The sequence below is a fragment of the Ornithodoros turicata genome, unplaced genomic scaffold (genome assembly GCF_037126465.1).
Source record: "Ornithodoros turicata isolate Travis unplaced genomic scaffold, ASM3712646v1 ctg00000746.1, whole genome shotgun sequence".
NCBI classification, from domain to species: domain Eukaryota; kingdom Metazoa; phylum Arthropoda; class Arachnida; order Ixodida; family Argasidae; genus Ornithodoros; species Ornithodoros turicata.
Genome location: NW_026999400.1, coordinates 1317729 through 1338493, shown reverse-complemented (window position 1 = coordinate 1338493; position 20765 = coordinate 1317729). Strand labels below are relative to the sequence as shown.

At 44.5% G+C, this 20765-nt stretch overlaps 2 protein-coding genes across 5 annotated transcripts in view; one reads left to right on the top strand and one right to left on the bottom strand.

The window, feature by feature from the left end:
- The window catches only part of LOC135374808 (uncharacterized), a 390710-nt gene that overhangs the window by 322577 nt on the left and 47368 nt on the right, over positions 1-20765 (top strand). The window lies entirely within an intron of this gene.
- Positions 4518-20297, bottom strand: LOC135374809 (uncharacterized). The gene is made up of 10 exons (XM_064607737.1): positions 20222-20297; positions 20049-20168; positions 19226-19492; positions 17469-17501; positions 15200-15373; positions 8545-8643; positions 7042-7193; positions 5697-5811; positions 5447-5567; positions 4518-4821 (listed from the first exon to the last, which is right to left on the bottom strand). Exons 1-10 carry the CDS (start codon positions 20250-20252, stop codon positions 4731-4733), a joined length of 1203 nt encoding a protein of 400 aa, XP_064463807.1. The 5' UTR covers positions 20253-20297; the 3' UTR covers positions 4518-4730.

Here is a 20765-nt window from a genome sequence, read left to right as displayed (position 1 = left end):
TTGCAACGGCAATATGTGCAACGACGCTGCCTGCCTCTTGCAGATGGTGATTCTCGTGGGTTGAACACGTAACCATGAAAAGTAAGCGAGGGATGGATTGTTTGCCGATGCCGTATGTTACACCAATATAAGTACTGTGGTATTGTTATATCGGAACATGTATTCCGGAAGAATACAAACTGTTTTGTTATCACAGCAATTTTTGTTCCTGTCCATGGCCAAGCGCCTCTGTTTTGTTCACTGGATTCGTTCGAGACCGAAAGGTTCATACGAAGGATTCTTTTCCTTTCAGTACATCAAATACTCTGGACGTGCTCCAATGTTATTAAAGGAAAAATCGTGTTCACTCTTCCTGTTTACATGATGATAGTGCGTGTAATCCGCCAACTAGCGTCTTGTGCACATGAAACAACATATGATATGAATGCAACAAGGAGCAACACTTCGTGTTATTGTGGGCATTTCCTTCTGGCGTTGCCCTCCTCTTGGTGTATGAAAGTACGTAGAGCAAAGTTGTACAGCGGAATTACAAAACAAAAAGTGCTGGAATGAACCCTGAAAGCTATATTCTAACTATCGCAGATATCACAACTCACAATATACGCGCAAGTACGGTTGTGGACGTTTATTCAGCAGTGCAGTGCAGGCCGGCTGTTTGGCGCGGCTGAAATGGCAGTGTCATAGGAAGGAGTTAAAAGGCTACTTTTCTTCCCCCATAATATGACTACGCGGCTCTCGCCAAGTGCTGTTAATGCAGAACTGTATGCAGCAGCATGGTTCCGCTATTTTCCGGTTGTTTATATTCACTGTGCCGTAAAAGCTGCGTTTTTTTTTCCTGCAATGGCAGCACGAAATGGCCCAGACGGCGGTAGAGTCCTCACTTAAACGTCGGTGGCCATCAAGTATAATAACATGGAATAAAACAGCGCGTCTATTTTAATTCCGCGCAATCTCGAAGGGACGTTCTAGGAATTAAGCACATACGAGCTTTTCTTGTCTCGAAAAAGAGTGAGTGGACGTGCCCTGTAATATAGATATTTTTGCTTGACACTTTTCTCGTTTCGAGCAGAGACATGTGTACGGTGCTTTGAAGATGTTGCACTTTAAAAAATACATAATATATGCATACATATATAATTACATACAGGCGAAGCACAGTTTGTACACACACTCTGACGCAGATTTTTTCCTGTACATTTTGTACATTAGATGAAATGGTACATAGTCGCATTCTCGGCGTTGGGTATCTGCTTCTGCGGAAACCCACTTCTCTACATTGTTTTGAGCATATGCCTGATCTGCGGCTAACTCTCATGTCTTCACATTTGTCACGTTATCGGAAGAAGTTGCACGGGATGGTGGTTGAGAAATATTGTTTCTCATGTTGTTCTTTGCGGAGTTTCGGTTCCGTTTATTGTTGTTGATGAGTTATTTGTTCGGTTGGAGAAGTTCAATAAAGCTTCTTTTCTAAAACATACCTGCATTAAAACTCTCTCGCTCCCTGTTGATGTGTTCGTTACTCATTGTAGCTATGCCTGTACCGGAGGTCGAGTGCGTGTGTGTATAAGATTGATAGTATCGGCATGGTATCCGCGCACGTGAGATCCGTGACCGCATCCGTAAAACCGCGCTAGTTGAAATGCATGCGTGTGTGCGCGTGTATGTGTTGTGTGTGTGTGAGCGCGCGCACGTGTATATGTGTTGTGTGTGTATGTGTATGTTGTTTTATTGATATTGTTGTATCCGCAGACGCGCGGATTTGAGTATATACGCTTATCCGCGGTAATTGCACTTGCAGGAAAAAATCTACGTTGTTATGTTATGCCACTGTCGCACGGCAAATTGAATATCATCCCCAGCGAACGATATTAGCCCTAAATGACACTCGTTCAGTGCCACACGGTAACACCAAATAGCATTTTACATAAATGCGAAAGAATTTGGGGGGCTCATTCGGTTCGCCCTCTCACATCAACTGCGCACCCTCAACTGCAGAGTGGTAGAAAACCACCGTGCTAAGCAGCAAAAACAAAAGGAACGTGAACGGAAAGCTATTGTCCGATAGGTTTTTCCGTGTTTCTTTATTTCTGAAATTAACGGAGTGAGTCTTTATGAAATTTACAAAAACTACTCTTGTTCCCGGTCAACTGGTTCAGTGCCAAGCTGATTCGTGCCATGCCTAAACATCATACAGCACGGGGACACCCTCCACACACCAACCCATGGACGTTGGGCTCGTTCGGCTGCCCAGGGGGCGCACTCACTCACTGCCATCAGTGCCACCTATGGTGGCAAGGATAAGTTATTCCCAGCTTCATCAGGCATTGTACATATTCACTGAGGTAGGTTGAACACAAGACAGAATTCAAGCGACGACGTGTGAAATCGCCAACATCGCCATCTAGGTATTTGCCATGTAGGTATTTGCACAATCAGCGATGCAACAGTTCTCTCGCGGCAACGAAAAACGTTCACACTTTACACGCTAACTGAGCACTAGTCTACTCGATGGCTGTCACTTAGGATACTTTCTCCGCAGGCCGCATGCGGCACCACGGGCTCTGGTCGCACAGTCCTTACATCTATCCGCAAACGAGGATGTCGCGCGGATATAACCGCGTGCACCTCTACGTATTTGCGCACCTTGGTAACATTGTACAAGGTGTTCGATGGGAGCTAGTTTCAAATTATACGGTAAAATTGAATGTCTGTTAGTAATTTGTAATACGTTGTGGCAAAAGTATCTAAGCGTTTTTTAGACTTACCACTGGGGGCACCGCGTGCTCCGTTCTGGAAAGCACAATGAAACCAGTAGCTTAAGAAAATCATTAGATGCTTCCCGCCGCATTCTTGCTCCGCCCTCAGGCATTCTTTGAACCAAGACTGCTTCAAGGGGCTTCAGTAATGCAACATTCTCAGTTGCACTATCAACCTACCTTCTCCTAATCTAGCTATGTGTCTCACAAACTCAATTACAATGTTGTCACAGTCGTCCGCTCAGTTTGAGGCTAACTCGAGACGCTCTGGTCTGATAAAACGCAATCCCGCCGACTTGAGAGGATCGAGCGGAAGGCGCTGCGCTTTGAGAACCAAAAAGGGGAACCTCGAAGTTGGCACTACAGTCAAATTAACGTTTGAGACAGACTTCATCGTGCAAAGTCAAACAAAGCTGGGAATTAGCTAGTGTAAACCTATGCTAACAACTAACAACTAAGCACCAAACACGTATCAGAAACGCCCGGAAGTTAACTCAATGAATAAACGACCAGTAAGTATTGTTCTTCGAATGATATTTCCTGTCTTGTTAGTTCTCCCACATTTCGCACATTCACTTGCCATGGCCGACAGCGTCACAGTACACGTCATTATATTATCATGCTACAAAGGTAAATTAGTTATAGCAATCGCGACAGCGAGAATTTTCCCAGCATCCCCCACATACCCTGACGCCGCCCACTCCTCACCACCACCACCACACGAAAACCTGCCAAAAAGGCCAAAAAGTCAGCAGATACGGGTGTCACACACGCCCCTACGGAATTCCAGCACCACCCTGTCATGAGAATATTGTAAATACATGGACCATGGTCATTGCTCTTACGGGCATGTGTTAAGATGATAGATAGTACGGGGATACGATTCAAAGTTCAGGCTAACTGGTGAAACATGATTGAAAAGTAACCCCGAGACACAGGATGCATAGGAATTGCAGACATGAGAGATCCAGGGCATGTATTGTTTCTGCACTCGTGAGCAACCCACCATGAGTTAAAGGGACTATCGCATCCTTCCCGGTCGATCATGCCGTTGTACATAGTGTTAATCACTATGTATATATAGTGATTAAAAATAACGCCGAAACAATAAATAACAATATTCGAGATAACAATAACAAAAAATAGCGAAAATAACAATAACGCCGAAAATTCGACGCGAATTCGTGGCATCGTTCGTGTGCAGTTGATGTAACACATGGCAAGAGCAGACGACGCATATTGAAGTATTCCGGGACTCCCCCTCTGGAAACGTCACCCGGACAAGGCCAATCAGTGAGCGCTCTTGGGCGTGGACGAGACCAATCAAGGAGCGGTTGGAGGGACCTTGGTAGCCTTGGCGACCGACCGACCGACAAGCGGGCGGGCGAGCCGGAATACTAGGGGACGGCGTCTGTTCTGTGATCAGCTTACGGAATGTTGTTTCTGGTTAGCGTCGGACGTGTTCGTGCAGCCAGGAGCTTAACACCGTGTTCCACGCAACATGGTCATGGTCACGTCAGAACTCGCACTGCAAGCAAAAGGTGGCGTATTTAACGAGGATTCTTTACTTAGTATATTGCGATGCGAACGCCAAGCAGAAGGACCTGGGAGACAATCGCCTGCGCTGCGCTCCCATTCGTGTGTCTGGCTTACGTCATCATGGTGTTAGCTGCAGAGGGAGTCCGGAACTTTAATACGTCCTCGAATGAGATAATCCCTTTAAGTATTTTCCCAAAAGACAATACACTGATTCCGTTTCTATTGGTACGTGCAGTGAGTTGTGCTGCCTGGTAGCAACGTATCTCACAGCTTTGCTTTAATCTCTTGCATATTGTAGCACATATCAAAACGATTCACAGCCAATGTGTATCAACAGTAGCATTAGTGTATATACTCCCAAATGTAGAGCACGTGTAAATTATTTCAGACACAGAGTGGCACTTGTCCAGACACAGAACGTGCGAATAATTGTGCCTAAATTTCGTCCATGCTGGAGAGAGCAGTTTTCATGCTGCTGACTCGCTGGAATATCTTGATCTCCCGTCGTGCTTCCGCCGTTATTTTTCTGCGAAGTAAATCATGTTTCGTTTGTCAGCAGAAGACAGTTCAAAAAGTAGTTGACGTATTCGTAATGGTAATAACGGTACAAATTGTTCGAAATGATGACCGCCTTTCACTGTTCGACTGTCAATCCCATGTATCTTCATTGAACGACAACACAAGGCTAATGCTCTCCCCTACAGAGATGAGAGCTAGCACAATACAGAAGACAAAAGCTCGCTCGTGTCGCGTCGATTTCAACTAATATTACAAAACGTTTGTTGTAGGATACCTTGCGGCGCCATCGTGGCTTTGTTTGCGAGTGCACTCTATTGTGCTAGTTGAAGGGCTCCTGCTGAAATTTTGCTAATGTGCTAACATTGCTAATGTGACAACTTTTGCTAATGTGACAACAACCGCTGAAATTTTGCTAATGTAACAGCATTGTTTACTCTCTCGTCATTCAGGTGCTGGCAGTCTGCGTTTTGATGGTTGTCACTACTCCTACAAAGCACCAATCCAGAGACGCGTTTACAAACCCGAATGGATGCCGCAAGATTCGTCATGCTTTTCAGAGCAAGTTTTCTACATATTTAAATAAGATTCACACGCAACTATTTCTAATCAAAATGGATTTGAAGCAGACTCACTTTGAAAGGCGTATCCACCCACAAGCAAAATATAGTACAGCAGAACCAAGGATTACTCCAAAGACGCCTAATGCAGCGTGATCTTGGGACACTGCTTCTACGAAGTCTTGCCTCGGCCGCACTGCATAGTAGGTTATTACTGTTTCTACAAAGTCTCGAAACAAATGGTTGAAGAACATGCATGCGAGAAAATGCCTTCGGAACACGGTATTTATAACGGAAATGAGTGAATAGAAGAAAGCGAACTCGCCTTTGACTTGAAACCAAGCCGCAGTCCAGGATGACTTGTCGTTATTGTCTATGATTCGACACTCCCATTCACCGCTGTCGGATTCCTTGGTTTCAGGAACATACAGAGAAACAGTCTGCAATGTTGGCATCAGCGGTAGCATCAGAAACGCAACGTTCCTAACAGCCTTAGAGTGTTTAACGTGCTTCAAAGAACTGTGAGGACACAGGTCGCACCGAGGGATAACTTCCTCGGAATGGCCTTCAGCTAATGGTGTCTCTTCAATGGCTGCTAATACATCAAGTTCAAAAATCTCCGAAACTCGCGTGACTTTTGTATGCTTGAAGGGAAAGTCTGAAACAGTCGATCCATTGGGAAACTTGACTTGCTTTATTATTATAATTGGGGGTTTACGTCGCGAGACAACTGAGATCATGAGCGACGCCACAGCGGTCGGTCTGTGGATTGGTTTTGCCCACCTGTGGGTTCTTTAACGTGCGATAAAAGCGCATCACACGGCACCCCGTATTTAACGTCCCTAGCGGATGACGGCGTGTCTAAGCAACTTGTACCCTGCCACCAGGTTGCTGGCGTCCTCGGCCGGGTTCGAACCCGCGATCTCGGGATTTGAGTTGTTTAGGTGACGTGTATATAGATGACAAATGCAAAATTTCGCTGAGAAGACCGTCGTGAGTTTTTAAGATACACCTGAAGAATGAATGTCATGTTCACATCCGGATACGGATTCATTGTGACGTATGCAAGACATACCGCACCCACGCGGATGTCACAAGGGCGTGCGACCGAGATGAAATAAGTGACTGAGGGCGGCTGCTTTGAAAGATGGTAAAACATAGTCAACAAAGACAGTCTCCAATCGGTGTCCTGACTGCCTTGCAGAACAGAAATCAGAGGTTACAGACGTGACGGCGGCTAGGAAGTTCAATTATAAGTATTTTGCGGGAGAATTTTAAATATTTTGCAAGGTGCCTCTTAACGGCAACCATTTAGCTCTGGGTCTGGACCGTCGCTTTAAATGCGACAACACGTGGTAATAACATGCCGTATGCATGCGAAGGGTACGGCACAATACAAGACAGTCAAAGGCCCTCTCTATAGAATCAATTTGTGTCGTATATTTCTAGGATTATTAATGCAAACTACTTGTATATTGAGAGGCCGCAAAAATAAGCACCCCTACATTGTTTGCTACCAACTACTGTTGCCCCGTCTCATCAAAGCCCATTAAAACGCTAGCTTTGCAATTACCCGTCCTCGTTGATTTTGTAAGGGCACATAACAAAGGCAACCCCTCCGCCTTTGCTAAGCAGAATATATTCATAGAACGTGTAGAGACCCCACTTACCCTTCCGGGCTTCTTTATACTCTTGCTGAGTGTGCCATTGTGCCTCCACTCGAGCGAAACATTGGTGAGTACCTTCTGAAGTGTCTCCACGTTGCAGAATAAAAGGAGGCATGCGGGCGAATTGAGCGACAACGAGGGTTCCTTGCTTCGAACTGCAGCAAAAATAATAATCAGGAGAAAATGTTATACAAGTATCTCTTGAGAACTTACATTAGAAAGCAATAGGAACTGAGGAAGCGCTTTGAAATACGAGCTCGAAAAGATATCGGTCAATTCCTCACTGCATGATATTCCATCAGTCTGACGATGTGATGATTTCAGTACAAATGACCACTGCAGCGTTCAGTCAAAAAAGCCATCATCATAATGTGCTCATGCAGGCGCTAATACTGAGGTGTTAATACTAATATGCGTTACTTAGAGCTGCAACACGTCTCCAACATGCAATCGGTTTTGAAAGATTGCTGCGGCAAGCATAATTTGTGGACTCCGAAACGCGCGGCTACCCTGAGGCGACTCACGCGCGTTCTATTGCGAACGCAACCAACTAGGCTAATCGAAAGTGCCACGGTTGGTGCATCCCGGAACACTACAACGCAAACCAGACATCCGTAGAAATAGCCTAGATGCGAGATTTTACACAGAGCCGCGATACCAAAGCGACTTTCACAGCTTTTATCTTCTTGTTTGGAGCCACCCTTTACAGAAGTGAATGTCGCAGAGCCGCCATGTTTACGCCCAAGCTTACCATGTACGAAAGCTGTATCCCGGTTTCACGTACTTTTTCAAACCTCATCAGCTATGTATTTACTGAGCTCCAAAATGTAGTGTGTATAGCCAAGCGGATAGCTACACTTTTGTGAACGCACCGCGAGCTGTCCGTGGGCGTAAAAATGGCGGAAATTCGTAGCAGACGACCCATTAGTTCTGTCTACCATTCAACTATGATCAACTAACTGTGCAGAGGGAGCTAGTATTGAGGCACCCTATTCTTGTCACTCTACTTACGTCGAGACCGTGGGTAGTGGCAGTGGAGAAGACGCCGCGGATATTCTTATAGTTTACAAAAAGTTTAGACCGAACTGCTCATGAGTTGCTGTTATGCTTCAAAACAGGTGCAATTGTAATTAGTAACCTGTCTCAAATGCGTTACGTAGTACTTAAATATCACGTGACATATACATGCTCCAATGTGCCCCGTGGCTGACGTCTGTGGACGCTGCGATCGCGAAATTATCAGCCTTTGAAATTCGTTAGTGTGAAAAATATTAAGGATTGAGACGTTATGGCTTGCGTGTGTCATCACAAAGCCAAGGTGTACCTGGCAGTATGTAAAAGCATGGTGGTTGCCTTTCACTTTATAGTCCTTTTCAATTCATCAAAAATTCATTTATGCCCATCCCTGATGTCTCCTCAGTTCCCTGTGACGTGGACCCAGAACCCACGATCCTCCGTACGACATGCCGCCATAACCAGCCAACCAACCATTTCGTTGTCGCGTACCTGTGAGGGATGCCATAGATACAGCTACAGAGCTCCCTTCTTGATAGTCCATCCAACAAATATACACTCCAGAATCGACAGTGCTCAGGTTCATGAGTGCTGTGATGGGAAGCAGTACAAAGAACGCATTCAGTTTTTGTACTCGGCAACTCTATTACGTTACTTCAAAGAGATATTCGAATACAACTTGGAGAACATAAACAATGCGAGACTTGCATGCAGGGAAGTGTGAAGAACATTAGTTGCATTTGAGTACAAACAAAAGAAACCTCACGATAGTGCAAAAAGCAGTCGCAACTTGTCTTGTATAGCCTGAACGCACAGTTTTCACACAAAATCTTACCAGCTATACATGAAGCAAGTATAGAGAGCTATACATCGCGTTTCAGCTGAATAATTCGAATTCGCGAACGGGTGCACTGATCGAAGAACTTTCTCGTTTACAAGTATCTGTCCTATACCATCTACAAACTGCCCTGAGGTGCGCATTATTTAAATAAAAATTCAAGTGAGCAACATGAAAAACAACTTCTAAAGCAGGGCGCCGTTGGCATTAAAATGGGTATTACCCCTTTAGGGATCTTCAGTGGATACCTTTTAGAGAAAAATCTGGCACAGAAGCTGGTCATTTGTTGCAGCAATTAATTGGTTTCAATTTACATATCTTTGTCGCGGCTGGTCGCAGTGAAGCGCAAAAGGACGCTCTTCCACTCCCTTATCCACCAACGAATAACATCCTTACACGGATTAATTACACCAATTAATTACGTCTTTTTGCGCTTCGCCACGACCAGCCGCTACAAAAATATGTAAACCGCTACCAATTAATTACTGCAACAAATCACCCGCTTCGGTGGTAGATTTTTCTCTAAAAAGTGTACACTGAAGGTCGCAAAAAGGGGGTAGTACCCATTTTAATGCCGACGGCACCCTGCTTTAAAAGTTATGTTTTTTACGACTTATTTGAATTTTTATTTAAATAATAAGCGCCTCCCACTCATTCACAAAGTACGCAGCTTGTAGAGATCGGAGAGATACTTCTGAAAAAAAAAAAATATTATTCCATTGGTGCACCCGTTCGCGAATTATTTAGCCCGGGGATTTAACTGAAACACCCTGCATAACGTGAATTATAGGATGATTGCAGTGAAGGACTCGAACGTGCCTCATAATACCAGAGGTGCGCAAATGACAGCAATAAACATTCCATTGTAACGTGGCGAATACGAGTTTAGAATGAGCCTAAGTTGCAAAAACCGAATACTGCCACGGCGGAAGTGGTTGTTTACTATTCAGGGTACGTTTTTATTATTATTCTTTACAGATTTTTTATTACATGCTATGAGAGCAGTACAGATACCGTTTTTGCAGGTGCGTTATACGATCAGGCGGATGTTCTCTCGAAGGGAGTATGTAAGGCGAGACAGTGTAGAGCATGTTGTTTGCTACAGAACATCCTTATAGAGAACACACAGGGACCGCGACGGACACGGACAGCGTTCAACGAGCAATTGAAATTTATTCAGACGAACACACTAACCAGCAAAGTCCAGAGAAAGAAAGGCCACGTCTAGCGGGGCAATGTTTACTGACCGCAGATTCACAGCTGACTCACCGCTGGACTTTCGTGGATATTGCGTTTATCTGAATAAATTTCAGTAACTAATTGAACGCTGTCCTTGTGTGTTCTCGTTAACGTCAAGACGTAACGTTAACGTTAAGAGTATGTACTTTCAGAGGGCTAGTTACCTAAAATTTCTTATTTAAATATTTAATTAGGGGCTCTCGAGCAAAAACGAGATAGCAGAATGTGAGACAATGCTCACTGAAGCCATTTCTATCTTTAAAAAATCCCGAGACAAGCACTTGCGTCTAAATATCGCTGAAGCCATTTCTATCTTTAGAAAATCCCGAGACAAGCACTTGCGTCTAAATATCGCTGAATTAACCCGGTTGAAAAACACTACAGAAAATCTCATAGAAACATAGCATTCTCTCAGAATTTCCTACAGAGGATACAGATTCGTAAACATATTCTCATAGGCACATCAATGACAAAATATCCTGTGGGATAATTCAGGGTATGACCTTGTGATTTCTATGAGAAAGCAATTAATACAGGACTGACTTTCTCACGAACCTCGCTTCAGTCTTAAGAGAAATTTTGAAGGATATTTCCATGTCGGATGAACATTAAGCAAAAAATGACGGGCCGGAGAGTGATATGTCGTCCGTGTTGGAAAGTAGTTCGTGCGATTTCGTATGTTTGTGAATATTCCCTGTTAGGTAGAAGTGCCATGGTTGCTCCGATTTGTCGTTCATAGTGAAGCTATCTATTTTATAACCCGTTATGATATTCCATCGTACATTACTGGAGGCGTTTGTTCCAACTGCCATCAAGCTAGCTAGTCTGCTTTGAAACGAGGAAGCGCATGGACGCAGCTACGCATCTCAAGCAAATACCGCCTGGCATTCAGGATTTTCGTCGCGTTTGAGGTATGTAGCATGTGTGCGTGTCGTATATAATCGTCGGTGCTGTGTATTCCCATTCTTTATGAGTCTTTACTCCTGTTTGCAGGTACTCTGTCGGTCGGAAGGTAGAATGCTGTGAGATCGTTATAGCAACTGTGCTTTGGGGAAACGGTATGTTACATATTTCTATGCCTATCTCTCACGCACACACATGTTGTTGTAACCGTGCTTTTTGAAATGCTTTTAATTATAGGTTAAACTCGTAAGAAGCGGCACGCAGCGCGAATTAGCGCATTGGATGCGAGTTTGTGGTCGTAACCCATTCTCGTCTCGAGGAAGTTGGATGGTGCTTTTATGCAAGAAAACCAACGCGTTCCCAACGTGTTGCAAAACATTAACTTGGCACAGTCACACGAAGAAATTTTTTGGTCATCGCATTTGAGATTTCAAGTATGTGTACAATGCATTGAACGCTTTTACGGTAGTGTGCGTGGATGGCGCGCGGATGCCATTTCAAAAGTACAGAACAACTGAATCAAGTTCCTTGGGTTATTATTTGTGTGATATCTAGCGATGGCTTGATTCACCAGTGTTTCGTATTGAAAGCTTCCCAAGTGATCTCAATAAAGAATGGAAAGCACACATGCTGGATTCTGTGGCTCTTATTCTCCTTTTTTCTCCTGGTAAGAAGTCTAAAGGAAATCCTGTAAGATTTCTGTAAGAAACTGTGGGGGGGGGGGGGCAATTCTGAGAGATTGCTTTGTGAGAAACTCTGTAATAAATTCTGTGAGAATGTCCAATTAAAACACATAAAATCTCTTAGAATAACGCAAGAGATATTTTGTGAGATTTTCTGTAGAGTTTTTCATTAGGGTTATGCTATGCAAATGAACGGAAACTGCGCGCATCTGACGCGCAGGGAGGATTGCCTCCTTTCGACGTCAGCACGTCAGAGGGCAACGTAGCCACGTTGGAGCGACGTAAACTATTGGAGTTGATGTTGATTTGCTGGTGGGATCAAACGCTCTGCGGCCTGGATAAGCCGGCGACGAAGAAGGTGATGCGCTCCTGAGGCGCCCGGTTTTGGTTTCGAATTTTAAAAAAAAATGCATCGCAATATCCGTCGATGGATAATTCTACGTATGTGCTCGTTTCGAGATGGTTTAAACATTGAAATGCTTTCAACGAAGATTGCCTTCCATTCTGCTGTCACGCTTTTGCAGGAAAGCACGTAATTAAATAGTTAATTAATGAATTTATGTAGTCACCTAGTAGTGATGTACTCTCTTGGAGGGGATGACCGCCTTGCCGTATAGCTCAACTATAAACACGGCATCTGTGCTGCTCTCAATGTATTTTTATTGAAACATCTTGTATATTAATCAGCGATTTTTTCGAAGATTTTGTTGCTATGTTATGATGGCGATATATTTCGTGCTAGTTTTGCTCAGTGCTTTTGCTCAGCGCCATTTTCCATATTTGACGATTATCTTTAGACATTATAATATTTTGTTTTGGTATGCACGTTACGTACGTGTTACAATGCCCACAACTTCAACAGTGACATGCGAAACAGGCAGAATGTAAACATATAATGTGGATATAAGTAAACATAATAAAGTGTGTAACAACAATGTCAAGTTGCCGACAAGATAGTAATTCAAATTTAAAAAAAGAAAAGGTTAGAAGCATGCATCTATCGATTTAGTAATTTCAAGATTTCCGTCCATGTACGTGCACTTCTTCATTTTGAGGAGTACAGAAGTGCAGTTTCATGCACGAAAGTCTTGTAACTCATAAATAGCTAGATGCTGCTCACCAGCTCTTTTCTTTTTTATCTTTTTTTTTTAACACAGTGAACATAAAAGCGAACACTCAAAGCCATCTTCGGAAATACAGCAGAAACTTAGCAAGGAAAGCGTAGACCTTGTTTTGTGACAACGCTGTCTGCCTGCCGGGAGATGGTAGCAAGTTCCTCGTCTAAGTTATGCGCCGTAAGATTACCGGACAGGGACATCTGTACGAAAGAGTCCGCGGAAAACAAAGCACTTTCCTGTCTTGGCATTTGAAGATATAGGCATAACTAAGGCCCGGGGTTTACCGCGATTCCACGAAATATCGCAGAATACAGAGTTCGTCGCGGAACCTTCCTTTGGCACAGAATTTGACGGAATCCCTTATTTTTAGGGGTGTGCGGATATTAGAGTTCTCGAATTCGAATCAAATGTCAGTCACTCGAAGTAGTTCATTCGCGAATCGAATACCAATATTCGGATTTTCGAATATCTGACTATTTGCCGAATACGAGCGACACCTCCCGAAACTGGGCTTCACCTGAAGCTTCCCTGCATGAGGTGATGCCTGCTTTACGAAACTGCCCATGCTGCAGGACCAGTACAGACAGATTGTAGTTTAGCTTAAGCCCAACGTTAGCCCAAGTTTATTGTGCATACTTCGCCTGAGAAAGGGGCGGAGTCCCTCCCGTGTGCAGTTTAGCGGTGGCAGTGGGGGACCTTGATTTCATGTCTGGGAGTTTGCCTTTAAAGACTCTTAAGCCTACAGCCGTGAAACTAAAAGGGTGACACTGTAACTTCCACAGGGCATGTATTGTAAGCTCCTTCCTATAATCTTCCTATAAAGTTCCTATAAACTCTGTAGATCCTGAAAGATCTTTCAGCAGGTATAAAATGATTGCAGGTGACAGACCCTTGTCTTTGTCAGAGGAGAACACAAGATATCATGCATGTAATGCTGAGCCACAACAGTGCTTTCAATCTGTAATTTTATAAAATATTTGTGTTACCACATTACCAAAGAAAATAAAGTGTTTATCATTTCAAGCAGCCGTTGACTGGTTGCCGCGGGAAATCGCGGAATTTTCAAGTCAGTGCCGCAGAATTTTGAATTTGCCGCTGCAGAAAACCAGGGTCCTTAGGCATAACCACTTCGCCGGGTGTCTTGCACTCGCAATTCTTATACATATACGTAAGTGCAATCGAAGACAGAAACGTCAGCAAGACGTTACATAATATTGGTTCAGCGGACAAGCGATGTACAGCTGCTCTAGTTACATGTGTGCGCGGGTGCGACCATATCCACGCGACATCCTCGTTTGCCAATCGAAAACAAAATCGCTTTGGAATCCACGTGGACGAAAATGCTCGTAAAACCCTCCGCTTCTTCAGTTCCTGCGGACATACTCGTTTTGTCCGCAAATAAGCATTAGTGCACCTTCTGACGTCCCATAGGGGGAGCCACAGTTGAGAGCACGCAGTGAGTTCAAAATGGTGTCCAAGTGTGCCATCGCTTGCATCGCATGCGTCTAACTGTTATTTGTTTATCAACTACTTTGCTCTTAACTATTGGACAGCTGTGCATGACATAACGTTCATGAAAAAGTTTGTATGCTGAAAATTAGAAACGTTTATAACACACCATTTTTGCCGTGGAGATATTCCCGTCTCTCTGTCTTCCCTCCCACCGTCTACATGTTCATGAAGTTCGTTGTTATCAATTAAACGTCTTGCTGGTTTGAGCCTTCGTGTTTGTGTTTGTTTACGTGTCTTGCCCATCGCTCAGGCTTGCCTGTCATGGAGATTTCTTCCAACAAATGCAACAGCCACCGACGCGCGGTATACTCAATACCCCCGCTCGCCTCTTAACTATAGCAGCCCCGTTGCTGCGTGCAATGTATTGGGATGCAAAAACAACGGCTTTATTTTAATGAGGATGACTGGGGTGTTTCATCGCCGGGAGCGGTACTCCTTCCACCCCGTTGCCGGCGGTAATGTGGTGAAATGGAACAATCGGTCGTCTCTCAGTGACGACCGAAGTCCTACTGTGTCCAAAAAGTCTAGAAATGTTTTTAGCACAGAGCGTTTGTGGGTCGGATTTGGCCATGGACCAAGCAATTTTAACATAGTCAGAGGGCGAGAGTCCAGCTGAATTAGAGACACTGAAAGTGTGGTTCTGAAAGGTTGGTAGTGCGCGGGCAATGGAGAATAATGCGCTCTATAGATCTTCCAGATCAACGCAGTGACGCCGCCGAACGTTATTAATATATGCGGACCTTTCCTTTTAAATTTTGCCCCGAGATTTTACTGTAATATTTTGCCCTTTCTAAACACACAAATATTGTTACAACTCTACCATCTTCTCTTGGTACTCTTCCTTGTGAACTTACTGAGGTCCTCGCCGACGAAGAACTGTCTTTCTCTGTCCAGCCTTATTGATCTGCCATTGAGCGTCCACCGTAATGTGGAATCCGGAAACTGGCTATAGACGTTGCCCACGGCGTCCCCGGAACAGGTGAGCTTTACAGATTCGCCCGCTTCTTTCCTGATATCTCCTTGCTTCTCTGGACCATTCAACAGTATGAGAGAGCAGATTGAAAGCGGAGAATGGGAAGAACTCATTTCTTTAGTGCGATATCGTCTCTGTCCCTCGTGTTTCCCCAATATCGACGTTCGTAAGCCCTTTCATTATTTTCGGTTCTGGATTTGAAGGAAGAATCCCTTTTTATTTGCAGATGATTATTGGATTGGACGACTGCAGAGCAGACGTCTATTTCTATTCGATGTAACGGTGTCTTTTGTGTTAGAACTGAGAACACGGATGACACTTATTTTCTTGTTTCCTTTCGGGGATTTCGGGGCTTTACGTAGCTGTCTCGCGACGTAAAGCCCCGCATTATTATATATTTCCTTTCGGGGAAAAAAAAAGAAAAGAAAAACTGCATGTGTTTGGTGCACTGCAGCACGCGTGCAGAGACAATGAGGAGGCTGTGTAATCCGAAGGAGATGTAATCAGGTTTGCAAGATGTACTGTTGTTCCCTCAGGATCTGGAGATCACTTCCTCGGTTGGGTGTAATATTTCCACGCTGGCGGTATTTGCAGCTCCCGAGCGCACACAGTTGCGGTTTAAGGCGGACTCATGCGATCTAGTCAACATTCGCTTCCGGTGAGAGTTGGCTGCACCGTCCGAAAATTGTTTTCTCCGTTTTGCTTTCCTCTAGCGCTCTAATGAACAAATATAATCGGCGCCAGCGTGCAGAACGTGCTAGCAACCGACAAAGCCATTATTTTCATTCGCAGGGATCTGGAAAACCGCAGCAAGCTTGTCGAAATGGTTGACTGCAATCAATTCCCAGACCGCTACTCTAGGGAATGACATCATTTTGGCCCAAATATGAAGCGCGGGCGGGTCGAGAGAAGCGATTTTGTTGCATCTCCCATAGACTCCCATGCATTGAAAATTAGACAAACTTTAATTCGACAAAAATCAGTGGCTCGCGTCAGGCCTTCAAAAATGTGTCATTCCCTAGATAAACGCGAGCAGAACACGCCTGTACTTGTTTCGTGTGGAGATTTTGCGAGGTTTACGAGAACCCTGCGAACAAAAAATCCCCATAGACTTCCTTAAGAAATGAGTCCGCCTTAAATTTATGGGACAGTGAAGTATCCCTCCATATTTTGTTTTCTATTCTTTTTCTTTTTTTTTTCTTTTTTGGCTGAGACGAACTGTGCAACGAGTAACATGCGCTCTTGCGCAAGAACGATCATCGTGGCTGATCTGTGGAGCGGTGTGGAGCAGAGCTTTGGTCTGCGCACCCTCTTGAAGTCCTCCCCTCCTTCAGAGAGTTCGAAAGTGAGTGAGTGGTGCTGACGTCACTCCGTCACGTGCAGTCTCTCTAGAGTCCTAGTAATGAGGCGCCGTGCCCGTAGCAAGCGAATTTTCACTGGAGAATGAGATCTATCTGCTATCGCTACGGTGATGCTAGTTCACACGGTCCTGATTACGTCACTTCAGGAGATTGGGTCTAACCTCCAAGGTCTCGGCGCGCCGCTCATGGCTGTTTTTTTTTTTTTTTTTTTTTTTCTGATGCGTTTGTGAATTCAACTGAGGTGGTGACAGAACACCTTAGAGTGAAGATAATGCACATGGTGACTTCTGATTGAGTGCTCAATGAACGAAGCAGGGATTCGACGACTGCTGGATGTCACTTGCTTGTTCCTCTGAGAATTTTAAAATATAAAGAAAAAGTCACAAGCAATAAAGAGGAATGTGGTTGCAAAAGAGGAGCCCGTGGGGGTCGAGCAATTTACTGTTTCCTATCCTTCCTATCGTTATCTTGCTATAACGTATAACAGTACTCGAGAGATCCAGCTGTATAGAAAATGACATCCGATATCCGTTCTCGACAGCCTTTTTTAAGGACACTGCACTTTCTGCTGTAGCTTTTTCCCTCGGCGATTATCAATTTCTGAAGTTTCAATCGGCTGTTCTCAGTGAGATCGGAGCACAACCCACTATTCTTGCTCTGTGATCTGTACGTGACTGGGAACGCATTGTATCGGATTTGGCCAGCCAATCCAACTGCATCAACAGAATAATGCGAGGGTGTCCCTGTGTCCCTCACTCACGTTCCATCTTCATGGAGTGGTTCACTTACGTTTAAGGTTCTTCATGGCCGTTTCTATTGCGTCTGAAACCAAAGTGCAGATGTCACGTGTAAGAGAATCACCCCTCATGGCATCATAATTTTATCACAGAATTCGTTACTTTTCTGCCGTCGTCAGAAATACAGGTGCTCATGAAGGTATGCTTTTAAGAATAAAGTATTCCTTTAAGAAGTTCGGGTAGGCGTTTTCCAATTGTAAATAAAAATAAAAACGAATCAACTGTGAAAAGTTCGTCACATTCCCACGCTGTCTCTGAAAATATAAACAGTGTAATGGCCAATCAACAAATTCAGTATCGATTGAGTGGCAAATGCGAGAGAAATGTGTTGGCATTAAGCGCCTTTTCCAGTCTGTACTTTACTTCCGGGTACCCACTTCCGGGCTAAGCCCGACTTCCGGTTGTTCACTTCCTGTCTAACCTGAGTTCCGGTTGTCCACCTCCGGTTTATACATGACTTCCGATCCGACGCTTTCAATTACTTTGTATGTCCATTTAATTAACCTTTAATTAGCCTCAATTATCCTTTAATTAACATTTAGTTACATTTCATTTGTTCATTTCATTTCATTCTTTTTAATTACGTTTACTTGCTTTAATTTATCTTTAATTTATGTTAATTACCTTTAGTTACCTTCGATAACCTACAGTTACCTTTGGTAATCTTTAATTTCATTTATTCTTTCTCTTCATTACATATATCCGACATTTATTACCCTTAAAATGAACTTTCTTGTTTTAACTACCTTTAATTAGACTTATCTCTTACTCTTATTTACCTTCAACTACTTCAATTTCCTATCATTTACCTTCATTTACATTTACCCTCTTATCTCCCCTTTACGTCAAAACTATACTTCTGTCTTGGTAAGGCCTCACCATATCACACACACACACATCTTTTTCCACTTTGACACTACTAATGCTAACGCATTAATAATCGGGGGGAGGGGGGGGCGATTGTCAATGTATGTTCGACGACTCCGAGATCAAAGCAGGATACAAGCGGCAAAAAGAACGGGGCTCCACGGGGAGAAGACGGGGAGAATATCCACGAGGCTCCTCATATCAGGAGGGCGGGGGACAGGTGCGTGAGCACAGCTTCGGTCCTATCGGGTGACGACGAGATAAGCTTTCTGTTGGCTTGATCCACGGGGATTGTGAATAAACAGTTGAGAGTTGGCGCTCGGTGTATGTGGGTCGTCTTTTCCTCTTTTAGCACTTTTCAACACATCAATAATGGAAGTTGATGGAAAGACGGCAGCAGGGTGATATTGCACTTTGTTTGCTCGTTTGATGCGTGCCCGATAGCGGGACAATTTCCTCGCATCTGTATTCGATGGAATCACATTTTTCGTTAGGCGCATGTAGTTTACAAGTTTACACATTCTTTTCGGAGGCAGTGCAGTTTCGGTGGGCTCAGGCGTTCCCACATTCCACAGGTTGAGCTGGATAGAACTTCCAGTGTCTGCAGCCCCGTCGAAGACAATATCCATTTTCCACATTCTACGAGGCACTAGAATTTAGACCACCATAACGTGCGGTTCCAAATCTTAGACCAATACCACGTCCTGCGTTCGTGACCTGTAGACTAGTGTAGTCCCGAATTCAGGTGTGTTTCTCGATTCAGGTCGCTATGAAAGGCAGTATGTAGGGTTGAATAAAGATACAATAATAGACGTTCCAGGAAGACATTATTTACGTCGTGGTCTCGCTGACGTTGGAACGGAACGTTGCTGATTGCTTTACCTTTCCGTAGTTGTGACGGGCAACGTCGCGTGTTACAGGTACCCATGTCCCATTCTGGACCCTCGCAGGGAGCTCCTCCGAAGAGCGGTGCAGGGTTGTTACAGAGTCGTGTACGTTTGCCGATTCCTTTTCCGCAACTTCTCGAGCACGTCCAGGAGCTCCACCCGGACCACCCACCGGGAATAGGACAGGGTACTCCAGTGTCGCAAAATATTCTTTCCTGGTCTTTGCCTGTTGGACATTCCGTACGGGGAGCAACCTCGCTGCCTTCGGTTGTTGTACAAAAGAAGAAGAGGCAAGGTGTATGAACTTAGAACACGTATGTCGGTAGAGGGGAGATCATGGCAGAGTTATTATGCTGACAACCAGTCATTAAACCCTTACTTCAAAGGGAGTCACTATATGGTCCATGATTGAAAGACATTTGCCTTTTTCCGTCGTCCTGTGTGCAGCATTACTGCAATTGCATGCTGGAGGCTTTCTTCACGGTGTGTAACAGACCTTAGGCAACACATTGTACTATGTCCACTACTACTACTACTATGAGCTTGTGTGACCTACACAAGCTGATAATATACTTTGCTCTTGTTCATGTTGTCTACCCTGTACACAATACAATACAATACAACACAGCATGCTTTGCCTCATACCTTTTTTGTAGTAGCTACAGCTGGGGAGATAGGTAGTAGCTCATAAGCACCAAATGCTCATAACCTCCAAACGCTCATATGCACCGAAAAAAAGTTGGTGGCTTTGAGGAGGTTTTGACAACAGGACAACTTCCTAAAACGTTCGTGCTTACTGGGTGAAGAAGTGTGCTTACCGTTAATGTTACGAATGTAACATTTTCTTGCCCTCACTCTCAGGCCAAGCGCGCACGTCTTGGAACAGTCGGACCACAGACTCCACTCACTCCACCTTCCAGGAGGGAGTTTCGTTGGTCCTGCATCGTGCTGCCCGTTTATGCGTGACACATGCAAACGTGTGCAGTCTTACCTATCCTCCGAAAACCCTCCACATGTGCCATGAGGTTAGCAAGAATTATAACTGTAGCCCAGCCTCGACTGGTGGCTAGCATACCGTTATGATGACAATGGCTATGTGAATCTAAGCGCCCGCGCACGGTGCGTTCTTCGGTGGGATGACCAAGGTAGATGAAGCGTCGCTGAGATAGTCGACGTTTGCTGTCAGGAGATATGGTTTCCAAACGGGCTACTTAGAATTGTCATATATCTTAAACTTATGCGAGGCTTTAGTATCACCCATGAATGAATACATGCTGTTGAGTCTTTCCTCTGTGCGCACCGCGTGAATATCTCCGCTGGCAAGAAAACTGTCAGCGTTGATTCCTTGTAGTAGCACTTGGCTTTTTTTATTTCTTATTCGTGTCCTTGTCGCCACTGAAGGACTCTACAGAGACGCCTCAGTAGCACAGGCAGCTGAGTGCTACCTGTGGCCGCATTACACGCAGTTATTTCCACCGGGCCACCGCTATACTCGGTGGCCCGAAGCAGGGCAGAAGACTTTGAAGGGCGTTCGT